The sequence below is a fragment of the Arachis hypogaea genome, chromosome 13, assembly GCF_003086295.3.
Source record: "Arachis hypogaea cultivar Tifrunner chromosome 13, arahy.Tifrunner.gnm2.J5K5, whole genome shotgun sequence".
Lineage (NCBI taxonomy): Eukaryota > Viridiplantae > Streptophyta > Magnoliopsida > Fabales > Fabaceae > Arachis > Arachis hypogaea.
Genome location: NC_092048.1, coordinates 122,794,240 through 122,806,574, shown reverse-complemented (window position 1 = coordinate 122,806,574; position 12,335 = coordinate 122,794,240). Strand labels below are relative to the sequence as shown.

The 12,335-nt window shown below is 36.7% G+C and overlaps 1 protein-coding gene across 1 annotated transcript; it reads right to left on the bottom strand.

The window, feature by feature from the left end:
• Positions 1–6,803: 6,803 nt before the first annotated feature.
• On the bottom strand, positions 6,804–7,256 carry LOC112735342 (uncharacterized). Its single transcript, XM_025784890.1, has one exon. The coding sequence runs from the start codon at positions 7,254–7,256 to the stop codon at positions 6,804–6,806; it is 453 nt and encodes a 150-aa protein (XP_025640675.1).
• Positions 7,257–12,335: the final 5,079 nt, after the last annotated feature.

The following is a 12,335-nucleotide window of genomic DNA, read 5'->3' as shown; positions in this document are numbered from 1 at the left end:
AGTGTTTTTTTATTCAAAGAAAGTGGTAATTCATTTATTTCAATAAATGGAATACATGTCCAAGATGGACTAAGCACAGTAAAAGAAGGGGATAAACCCAAATGTCTTAAACACAACATTAAGAGAAAGAAGAAATGAACTACACGGTGAGATGTCATTAAAACTCCTTTGTCATGGCCTTAGCTTCCATCGCTACTTGATATGGTGAGATGATGATGTTCTCTAAGACCCTAGCATTTTTTGCGCTCCAAATCTTCCATAGTAGTATCGATACAAGTGCAGCCTTCTCCTTCCAACTCACTTCCTTCTTCAATTCATTCAAGAGCCAAGACCACCATTTTCAAAATTAATTTGGGAGAATTGGTGAAACCCAGTTCTTGAGACTAATTTCAGACCAAGAAAGTTGAGCTACAGAGCATGATAAAAGACAATGAAAGATAGATATTCCTGGTTGTTGATAGTTAGGGCGGTAGTCTTCAATGGATGGGAATCGTTGCTTAAGCTTGCTTCTGAGGTAGACCACCGTGGAGTGCTTTTCAGAGGAGTGTTTTAACCTTCGCCGGACATGGTATCTTCCATGTTGCTTCCCATATTTCTTTTTTGCTGCAAATTTCTTGGAGTTGATCTAATGGGAGATGGTAAAAGTGAAATGCAACTTGGTACCCCAAAGAAACAGAATAGTGAGCATTGTTCTCCAACTTCCAGGTAATTTTATCTTCATTATCATTTATCTCTATCTGTAGAATAGCACTTGCAATTGCTTGTGGGAATTTGTCTCTAATTAATTTCTCATTCCACTATTTATTGCTAACATATAATTGATTAACCCAGATTAGATTTGAGTATGTGTTAGGCTGGTAGTGCACTGCAATATGATTAAAATTCTCCAACCACGTGTCTTCAAATATTCTCATTGAACTTCCCCTTCCCAAAGACCAAAAACACTCCTTTCTCGAAAACCTTCCACCCTTCTAATAGACTCCTCCAAGCCTAGGAAGGATTCTGACCGATGTCTGCCGTTAGAAAAGACGAGTACCTGAAATACTCGCCCTTATAAATTTTGTACGCTAAAAAGTGTGTCTTTGTCATTAATCTCCAACCCTGTTTTGCAAGCATCGCCAAATTAAACGCCTTTAAATCTTTAAATCCCATTCCTTCTTGTTCTTTCTGTCGACAAACAATATCCCATCTAACCCAGTACTGTCTCCTTTCATCATTTTTTTGGCCCCATCAAAATTGCATGACTTTTTTCTGAGTGTCTTTTATTAGAAAATCTAGAAGTTTAAAGCAAATCAGCGTATAAATTGGAATAGTAGTAGCTACTGCCTTAATGAAGACATCTCTTATGCTCATTGATAATAAATTCCTTTTCCAAACCTACAGTTTCTTCACAACCTTGTCTCGAATGTAGTTAAAAGACGCCTTCTTAAACCTCTGAATCACAGACGGTAGCCCTGAGTATTTGTCCTGCCTGCCCACATGAGGAACTTGTAGGATGTGAGCTAGATAATTCTGGGTCTGTTCTGGGGTGTTCCGACTGAAAAATACTGTTGACTTAGACAAATTAACAACCTGACTTCTCAAGTCACCATACGTGTGTAAGGTATGCATAAGGTGTTGGCATGCTGTATTTGTTACTTTATAGAATATAATAGAGTCATCTATAAGAAATAAGTGGCTTAGAGAAGGGAATTTACTGTTAAGCTTTAGATCTGAAATCTCTTGTCTCTATTCTCCTCTATAGAGCAAACGAGATAGTCCCTCTGTACTATAAAAAGATAGGGAGAGAGGGGACCAACATGTCGTAATCTCCTACATGGTTTAAAGAAACTATGAGGTTGTTCTTCCATAGTAACAGAATAGGATACAGTAGTCACACATTCTTTCATCTAATCAACCCATTTTTTACAGAAACCCAGTTGTTCCATAACCTCCCACACAAAACTCCATTTCACTTTATCATATGCCTTGCTCATATGAAGCTTGAGGGATAAATCATAATCACCAAATCTCTTATTCTTTAGGAAATGCATGTATTCATAGGCAATAAGGATATTATCACTGATTAACCTTCCCTTGATAAATACACTACAATTATCATTAATTATCTTATTCATAACATTTTGCATGCGATGTACTAAGACTTTAGAGATTACCTTATAGAAGACACTATTAAGGCTTATTGGCCTTATCTGGGTTATCGTCCCTGCCGTAGGAACTTTTGGAATAAGACAAATTTGAGTATCATTTAGGACTCTCAGCATTTTACCACCCGTAAAAAAACTACCAACTGCTTCCACTACCTTCTTTTTAATAGTTTTCCAGTAAAATTGAAAGAATTTTGCCGTAAATCCATATTCGCCGAGGCCGAGAAAGGATTAATAGAAAAAATAGTAGCCTTGATTTCACTTTCTGTTACTCTTCTTGTGAACATCCGATTAGTTCTATCATCCACCTTCCTTCGAATGGAGCGAATGTCCTTCCTTGATGACCGAAGGTTAGAGGATGAAAAAAGCTCCTCAAAGTAGTCTTAAGCAACTTGAGATATGCCCTTTGGATCCATTTTGAATGAACCAAAGCTGTCTTGTAGTCTATCGATCTTGTTTTTTTGATTCTATGCTGAAATCTAGAGTGGAAAAATTTAGTATTCTGATCTCCCCACTTCAGCCACTGAATTCTTGATTTTTCTTTTTAGTACCTCTCTTCCATCTCATATGCATCCGCTAAATCCTCCTCTAGAGTATGACTTACTTCTCTATCTGCATTGCTGCCTTTAGCTTTCTCCATCACCAGCTTCACCTTAAGATCAACAATATTTTTTGAGTTATTGGGGCTGGTCTTTTGCCAATAAACAAAATAGTACCTGCGTTGTTTTCTTGAAAGCAGAATATCCTCTTAGTCTTCCTTCCTTCCTTGTATGAGTTAAAAAGAATTGGACAGTGGTCTGAACCCATATCTTTTAGATGCACAATAGAAACTCTTGGATAATCATCTCTGAGTTGTTGAGAAACCTGACATCTGTCCAATTTTTTCTGAACAAAATTGTCCCCATATTATTTGTTACACCAAGTGAATTTCATTCCTGAGTAGCCTAGATCAACCAAACTATTGGCATTGATGAATTCATTAAAGGCTGCTATGGACGTTGCAGACTTCATTCTCCCTCCTTCTTTTTCATGATAAGCCGCTATTGAATTAAAATCACCAATTACTGCAACAACTTGTGGCTTAGTTTAGCAGTTCAAGGACTTTGTCGTATTGCATCAACCTCTGATTTTTCTCACTATGTAAATGCATTGCCACTGCTTCTAACTCCCTTTACATCTACTGATCTCTTCATTTAAAATGAATAAAATACTCTTCTTTGTTCTGAATCTAAATATCTACATTATCTCTCCACATCAACGCCAAAGCACCAGCTAGACCATTAAGATCAACACAATGAAATTTGATAAAACCTGCCTTACCACCCTGAGCCCGCACCATCGAGGTAATGTTTTTAGTTTCAGATAAAAATATTACTTCGGGGGAATGAGATTTACTAATCCTTTACATGTTATGAATTGTCAGGAGATTTTTCAAACCCACAGTTCCACGTCACCATCTTCATGGATCTTTGGGTGCTATTTTTGGGTTGGCACCTTCTCCGTCTCAGCAGGTTCCAACTGTGTCTGGCATTGTTTCTTCTGCATCAAATCACCACCTTTCACCATTGCAGTTCTTTTCACCCCAGCAACCTGATTACCTCCTCTTCTAGCTAAATTTATCAGCTTCATCTTTCTACCTCTAGACTACTTTGATGTGCTGCCTCCATCCCTAATCGAAAAAGGACCAAATTCAAATTGTTCAATTTGTTTGAGAACAACAGAATCTGAAACTTTTTCATTGTCTTGGCTAGAAGTTTTATTTTCTAATGTATTCAATGGAGTTTTTTCTAACCCCCCGGTTTGACACCCTTTTTCCTCCAAAGCCTCCAGTCTTCTAACTATTGAATCATCAACTGATAAATTAGAAAAGCTTTTTAAAAGACTGACCGGTGTTTATTTTTTTGTGATCCTCAGCCCTGCGCCTTCTCTAAGTGTGCTGTTTGAAATTATGTTTTCTATTTGGTTGTCCTCTCTTCTGTCCACTGATTCTGCCTGCAACCAATCACCCCAGCCCTCCTCTGTAACCTCCCCTTTCTGCGAATCTTCTAGATGAGTATTGCATCCCCTGACCTCATGACCAATCTGCCCATAATATTTGCAAAACCCCCCAATTTTCTCATATCAGAGTTGCACCTCCATCACTTTACCATTATGGCTAGCAATCTTCAAAATCCTTCCCAGTTGCTTTGTAATATCTAGGGAGACCTGGACTTTGACAATTCTATTTTTCTTTCCTCTCATATGAAAATATCAACATCTAAGACATCTTTAAGTGTACCTCCTAAATTTCTCCCCAATTCTTTTCATTTTATAGTGCTCTGACAATCCCCAAAATTGTATACACAATGGGACATGTGAGAACATTACCTCTTTAATTGGTTCCTCCTTCTTCCATTGTTTCAAATTAAGAATAAAGTTCTTGAAGAGCCAGGGAGCCCTCTTTCAATTTTGATAACCTCCTTTTCATCCTTAAAGAAAAATTGGAACATATTGCCTCCAAGATCTAGCACCTTAAAGCCAACTGGCTATCTCCATATAGAGGTTAAAGCTAACTCTATATTCCTAGCAGAAAAAGGCTTGATCAGCCAATAATCTCCCAATTAAACTACGTCACACCTCTCCATTCCCTCATTGATCATTTCTATGTTGACAGAAATCACTTGTTCCTCCTCATCCAAACCTTTCTTTGGATCAGACCTAGTTTGTGTTGTATTAGATGCCATGGAATTGACCACGGTCACACATTCAGATCGTTTAATCACGTTGACTTTGAAAATACGGATTACTCTGACGGAAATCCTAGCAGAGCACTTCAAACCCTACTAGGGCACAATTATTTGCATTCTATTAGTTGCAAAAATATTTTGGATAGTGTTAAGTTGGTTTGATTTTTATTTTTTCATTTCATCCTATTTTATTCAAATAATTTTAAATTTTAAAATTTAAAATCTAGATGATTATAATTTAAATTAATAATTTAATTTACTCTAATAAAAATAAATGTACTCGTATTGTTGTGTTTGTATGGTTATTTATGAGTACTGCCAAATTAATTTAAAAATTTTTTAAATATAACTACAAACATTAAATGAATATTTGATAATTAAAAAAGTACAATATTTGTATACGTGTAATCTTATTTCATTTACACTGTAAATAAAATAAGAGATACAGAGGTCTATATATATGTATTTCGTCTACAGTGCCTATTTATTCCTTACGACATCTATTTCTTCACCTTTTCCCCACTTTTATCCTTTTCTAATCAAATTTTTAAATTACTACGAGATTATGGCACACTTCGGTGCACACGATGCAAACATTAACCGACTGGACGCGACATAGCACATCGCTGAGCAGTCGACTTTGAGGTTGGTATTGTTTTTTATTTTATGTTTATGTTAAAGCATACATGTGTAGTTATACTTAGGTTACTTTTATCGAAGTAGTATACAGTATATATTAGGTGAATGAATATATTGTGAGCAATGGTTAATGATATGATATGATTTTAAGCATATTTTAAAATGGATTTCTTAGTTAAATGTTATTTAGATTTGTTTTTCTTTAAACTAAGTTATTAAGCATATGTTTATTAATTTAGTTATTAATTATTTAACTAAATATTTTTAGTTTACTTAATTAAGTAACAAGATTTTTATGTTTTTAGTTATTAAATATTTAAGTAAATATTTTTTTATTTTGTTATTACTTATAGTAAGCTATTAAGTTAATGGTTTACTTGTTATTAGTTATTTAAGTAAATGTTTTTACTTGATGTAAGTTACGAAGGAGATAAAAAATGAATGTTGTTATTAATTATTCAACTAAATTTTTATTTAAATTAAATTATATAGATGTTTATTAATTTAGTTATTAATTATTTATATAAATGTTTTTATTTAAATTAATTTATAAGGTAATTGTAGTTATTTGTTAAAATAGTTTATTTATATTTCAAATTAATTTGTTATGTAAACGTGTTTTTGGGAGATTTTTTTACTGTGAAATTTTTTATAGTTTTATAGGTTTACACATTCTTGATTTGGGTAGTTTATTGTTTATCAGAGGCCTCGTCTACTTCTTTCCAAGAGAGTGAGTCACACATTCCCACCACCAGATGCCATTGTTCCCTACCTGAGGGAGGCTGGCTTCGGCGACGCGGTGCCACTCAGGAATTTCGTGTTCAACAACTCTCTAATCACGGCATTTGTAGAGCGCTGGCATCCTGAGACCCACACTTTCTACTTGCCGTGGGGTGTGTACCATCACCCTACAGGACATCGCGTACCACCTGGGCTAAGCGCTAATGGAGAGCCAGTGGGTGGGTGCTTCCGTAATTTTCATACATGGTACGAGAACGAAACTTGAGCGTTGGTGGAGCAACTACTCGGTAAATAGCGTGTACCCTTAAGCACAATATTCATGCACTTGGAGAGGTTCGTCGGCATGTGCCCAAAGTAGCGACTGACGTCCCAGTGGTGTAGCTAAATCTCTTTGTTGAACCTACCATCCCAGTATGCCATCTCCAGCGACAAACCCCTCAATGCCCATGTACCACTCGTACCTAGCCTGGCTTAGATTGTAAGCAGCATTTATGAGATATCGCTTTTCCTTTGCATACTTGAAACGAGACATAAAGTTCGCCACCATGTATCAGACACAATAAGCATGAAACGCTCTAGAAGTCTGCCAACCACTATCATCAGCTCTCAGTGCAACCTTGATCGCTTGGGATCTATCAGAAATAATCAACAGGCCTTCCTGTAGGGTCACGTATCGCCTCAGATTGGTAAGGAAGAAAGAACAAGACTTCGTAGTCTCAGACTCAACAATTACAAAGACTACAGGAATGATATTGCTGTTACCATCTTGTGTCATTGCAATAAGCAAAACACCACCATAACTGCCATAAAGATGTGTGCCATTAATGGAGACGAACGACTTGCAATGCTTGAAAGCCTCCATATAGGCAGGGAAGGCCCAAAATACCTTATCCAACATACTACGATCACGCACCATAAGGTACTCATCATAGTATGGTACAACACTAATCTCATATATCATTCTGGGACAACAACTCTGCAGCGCTTCCAGCAACTTCGGCATCTTATTGTATGACTCCTCCTAATCACCATATATCTGGGCAATTGTCTTTTACTTCACCATCCAGACCTTTCTATATGAGGGTTTGAAGTGATAACTTTTCCTAACTGCACCTTGTAGGACAGAGATGCTGATAGATGGGCTAGATTGTATCAACGGTAGGATGACACGGCAGATGAGATTGCTGTCCAACTGTCAGTGGTCTTGAGACATGATCGGTGCTAAACACGTGTGCACTCCTCCCACCCTACACACCTCCCTAACGAAATAGAACAACCGTGGTTGATATGTACAGCAAGCATAACAATGATAAATGAGAATATAGAACATAGTTAAACTTGAACTTATCAATATATGAGATTCTGTCAGAGAGCAACATGGAGACTTCAAGGGCAGCCTGCTTCATATTGTCGGCAATGCACATGGTACTTTAATCGATCCGACTCCATGACTTGGTACTAAGCACTTCTGTGAATATTATAATTCTTCAAACCCTGCATTACTGTATCTCTGCTTTTGAATTTGTGGCCAACCCGAAACTTCACACCACCATCTAAGTTGTAATCGTCTTCAACCGTGTTGAAAAATAGATTTTTCTCTTGCATGGTGTCCAGATCCAATGTATGATAGGGACTGGTATAGATGACAACATCAGAATTGGGTGTGGGGCAGGCAGAAGATACTGACGTGATGGCTCGACCAGAGTCTCTGGTACAAACTCATCCTCCTCATCATCTTTAGAAGAACCGCTCTTGTTGCTATCCGCAACATACTCTTCGTTGGAGTCTTCACCGTCAACATCATGTCTTCCACTAGACTAGCAATGTGTAATGGCGGTGGTGTGAGAGGTGGGTTATCCTGCACAAATTCCGACTGACTAGATCCACCGCCACTGACATCATCAACCTTCGAAAGCTCCATCATTTGTTCTGCTATGATTCTTTTATGGATGTCAAACATCAGGCGCACATGCTCGTCGCCATGGAGCTTAATCAGACGAAACTGAAAACTCAGTTTTTCATCTGTGTTAGTAACTTATACCCCACCCTTTTTATCTCTTTTCTCCCGCTACTACCGACGCTACTCAATATCAGACTCTTCAGCTCTGACAAAGAACTTACTCGCCGGATACACGACAGAAAGGGAGCCTGACACTCAAATATCACCCCAGTATCACTATTTATCATATGGCAATTGGGATACACACTTACAACTAAATATCCACTACTACTAGATATTTTGGCTGACTTTTCGGAAGAAAAAGGGTTGTTGAGTTTGGAAAACTTTAATAATTATGATGATCAAATATTATTAAAACATTAATTTAGAAAATTATTATGTTATTTGCTTCCAATGGTTTGACTAATGTGTGTGTTAGTGTGCAGGAAAATAAAATAAATTTTGTATTGGGTCAAAATCACATAAGCCCAATTTTGTTTCAGCATTTGTGCTAAATTACTTCATACTTTATGGCTGAATTACTTAAAGGGATAGAAAAGCTAATAGGGCCAAGAAACATGGGCACAGCCCAAAATAATTTTCTTCTTAGACCAACAAATCCTTGGTCAAATTGGAAGAAAAGAGAAGGACTCCAAGCAAGCCACGGTTATCCACTTTCTTTTGATAGTGGAATTCAAATTTCAATTAAATTGAATGCACACATAGGTAATCAAAACTCACAATTCAATATCATTTAATTGTGCATTGAAAGCTTTGTCTCTTCTCTCTCCTCTCTCTCTTTCCATTCGGTTACTTCAGTCAAAAAAGAAGATGGAAGAAAGAAGAAGTTATCAAAAGAAAAAATAAAGTAATAGAGAAGCCTATGGAAGAATGGCTATGATGAAGGAAGATCTGAAGAAAGGCATGACAAGATTTTTGCCATTGAAGACAAGATTTGAAGAAGGGCTTCAAGATTTTCGAAGCCAAAAATAGAAGAAATCCACCTCTGTCAGAGAAGAAGATCTCAGTTGCAAAAGCTCACTTCCATTTTTGTTCATCAAAGAAAGAAGGTAGCCGCCGAGCTACATGTAGGAAGAATAAAAAATGGAAAGCAAGGACCTGTCCTGGGTCAGAAGATTGAAGAATGAAACTCTCGTGCGATCTAGAATTTTCACAAATAAATTCACGTTGTAAGTATAGCTTCTAGACCGACAAGAATTCGTTTCTTACAAAAGTTTTGTTTGTCACTTAAGCAAACCCAATAAATTGATAACCGAAGTATTGAAACCTGGGGTCGTCTCTCAAGGAATTGCAGGGAGGTATGATTTATTATTGGTTATGTAAAAAGATATGTTTTTGGGTTTTTTAAATAAGGAACAAGTAATTTAAATGACAAAAAAATAAATTAATAATAATAAAAATCTCTTGCAAGGTATAAGAAATTAAAGTCCTATCCTAGTTATCCTTATCAGGTGTGAAGAGAATTGGATTCTGCTCCCACTTTAGTTAACCTCTAACTATGAATGTAAGTTAAGTGGATGAATCAATTTGATTCCTCAGGTCCTAGTCAATTCCTAAAAAAAGACTAGAGTTATTGGAATTCAAATCAATCAGCAAAGAATTCCAATTTTCAATCAACAAGGAGTTTGATAATTCAAGTGTCTCCAATTAATTAACCAAAGCAAAAGGGAAATAAATCTTAAATTAAATTGAAAATATCTATAATATAAATAAATCAAAGCAACCTTAATTCTGAAATACCTCAAATTATATTAAATAGAACATTCAAATCTTAACATGGAAAAGTTCATAAGCCAATTTGGCAACATAAGTAATTAACAAGTAAAAGCATTAGAGTATCTGAAAGTAGAAGAGAAACATAAATTAAGGAACATTGAACCTGTGATTAAAGAAATAACCATAAACTGAAAGGAATCCTAATTCTAAAAAATCTAAATCCTAAATCCTAAGAGAGATGAGAGAGCCTCTCTCTCTCTCTAAAACTACATCTAAATCCTAAAATTATGTATTTTAAAGTATGATGATGAATGAATGGATTTCCCCACTTTATAGCCTCTAATCTGTGTTTTTTGGGCCAAAAAATGAGCCAGAAACAGCCCAGAAATCGCTGGGAGCGAAATCTGCCACGCTGATTTTCGTCACTGCGACGCGTCCGCGTGGATCACGCGTTCGCGTCGCCTATATGTACGGACACTATGGCAAATTATATATCAAATCGAATCCTCGGACGTTAGCTTTCCAACGCAACTGGAACCGCAAGATTTGGACCTCTGTAGCTCAAGTTATGATCGATTTAGTGCAAGAGGGTCAGGCTGACAGCTTTGCAGTTCCTTCAATTTCTTGTATTCCTTCCACTTTTGCATGCTTTCTTTCCATCCTCCAAGTCATTCCTGCCCTGTAATCTCTGAAATCACTTAACACACATATCACGGTATCGAATGGTATAAAGGGAGGATTAAAATTAATAAAATTAAGGTCAAAGAAACATGTTTTCAATCATAGCACAAAATCAGGAAGGAAAATGTAAAACATGCGATTTCTATGAACAAGTGTATGAAAGATTGATAAAATCCACTCAATTGAGCACAAGATAAACCATAAAATAGTGGTTTATCAACCTCCCCACACTTAAACAATAGCATGTCCTCATGCTAAGCTCAAGAGAAGCTATAAGGGAGTGAAGAGGAATGTTAGAATATATGAAATGCAACCTATCTATATGAATGCAACTACATGCTAAGATGTTTCTATCTACTTGGTTAAAAGTAAATAAGCTCTTCAAGACAAACATAAATCAGATTTCACTAATTCAAATTATACAATAAAAGACAAGTAAACTTGTAAGAAGATAGCTCATGAAAGCAGGGAATATAGAATCAAGCATTGAACCCTCACTGGTAGTGTATATCACTCTAATCTCTCAAGTGTCTAGGGTTAATCACTCTACTCTTCTCTAGTCATGCTTTCTAAACTTTGTTCTTCATCTACCCAATCAACAAAAATTTAGTGTACCGATGCAAACATCATGAGGTCTTTTCAAAGTTGTAATGGGGCTAAGGTAAGGGTGAGGATATATGTATGGCCAAGTGAGCTATAATATGAATCTTTGACTAACCTAAGCTCTCACCTATACACACACTCTATATACTTCTAAATTCATGCTTAGCTACCCAAAATTCCCACTTTTGCATTACATACACATAGATGCCTCAGAATTTCTTTGTACATCTGTATGTTGTGGTTCATGATCCTGTGGGGATTCCCTTACAAGTTGGGTTAGCACTTTGCGATTGAAAGCTTAGTAGGAGTCCATGTCAAGTTAAGATTTGGGGATAGAATCTGGATTTGTCCCATATAGGATTGGGTAGATACTAGGGAAGAATTGGTGTTTGTAATCTGATGATTATAGTGAAATTCTGTCACTATTGTGAGGGAGACTGGATGTAGGCTGCATTGTACTTAGTAGCTAAACCAGGATACATCTAGGTGTGATTCTCTCTTTCTCTTCTACTGCTATTCTGTTTCTATTGTGTTGGAGACAAAGATAAAAAATATCTCCTAACCTATTATGAGATAAAAAGAAAATGTCTCTTGACTTGTTATGAGACAAAAGCCGAAATATCTCCTGAAATTTTTTTGAAAATAAACAGAAATTAATATTCAGCAAAAAAGGGCTAAGATTCAACCCCTTTCTCTTAGCCACTGATTACCATCAATTGGTATCAGAGCTTGGTCTCAAAGAGATCAAGCTTTGTAGCTTGGAGAAAAGATCCTGATGGCAGTTAACAGTGGCTCAAATCTGGTGGCCTATACTCTGACAGAAGGACAGTCAAGCAACAGACCTCCCATTCTTCAATGGAAAGAGCTACAGCTACTAAAAAGAAAGAATGAAGATCTTTGTTCAGTCTGCAGATTACAGGCTTTGGATGATAATCTTGGAAGGTCCACAATTTCTAACCACCACTGGAGCTGATGGAGTGGTTGTTCCCAAGGCGGAGGCCGACTAGAATGAAGATGACAGAAAGAAAATAGAGCTCAACGCTAAAGCTATCAACTTGCTCAACTGTGCTGTCAGCTTCGAGGAATACCGACGGGTATCAAGATGCACAACAGCAAAGGAAC

Bases quoted from the DNA above. Each gene is read 5' to 3' on its own strand.
- LOC112735342 (XM_025784890.1), bottom strand. From the start codon at position 7,256: ATGCCGAAGTTGCTGGAAGCGCTGCAGAGTTGTTGTCCCAGAATGATA.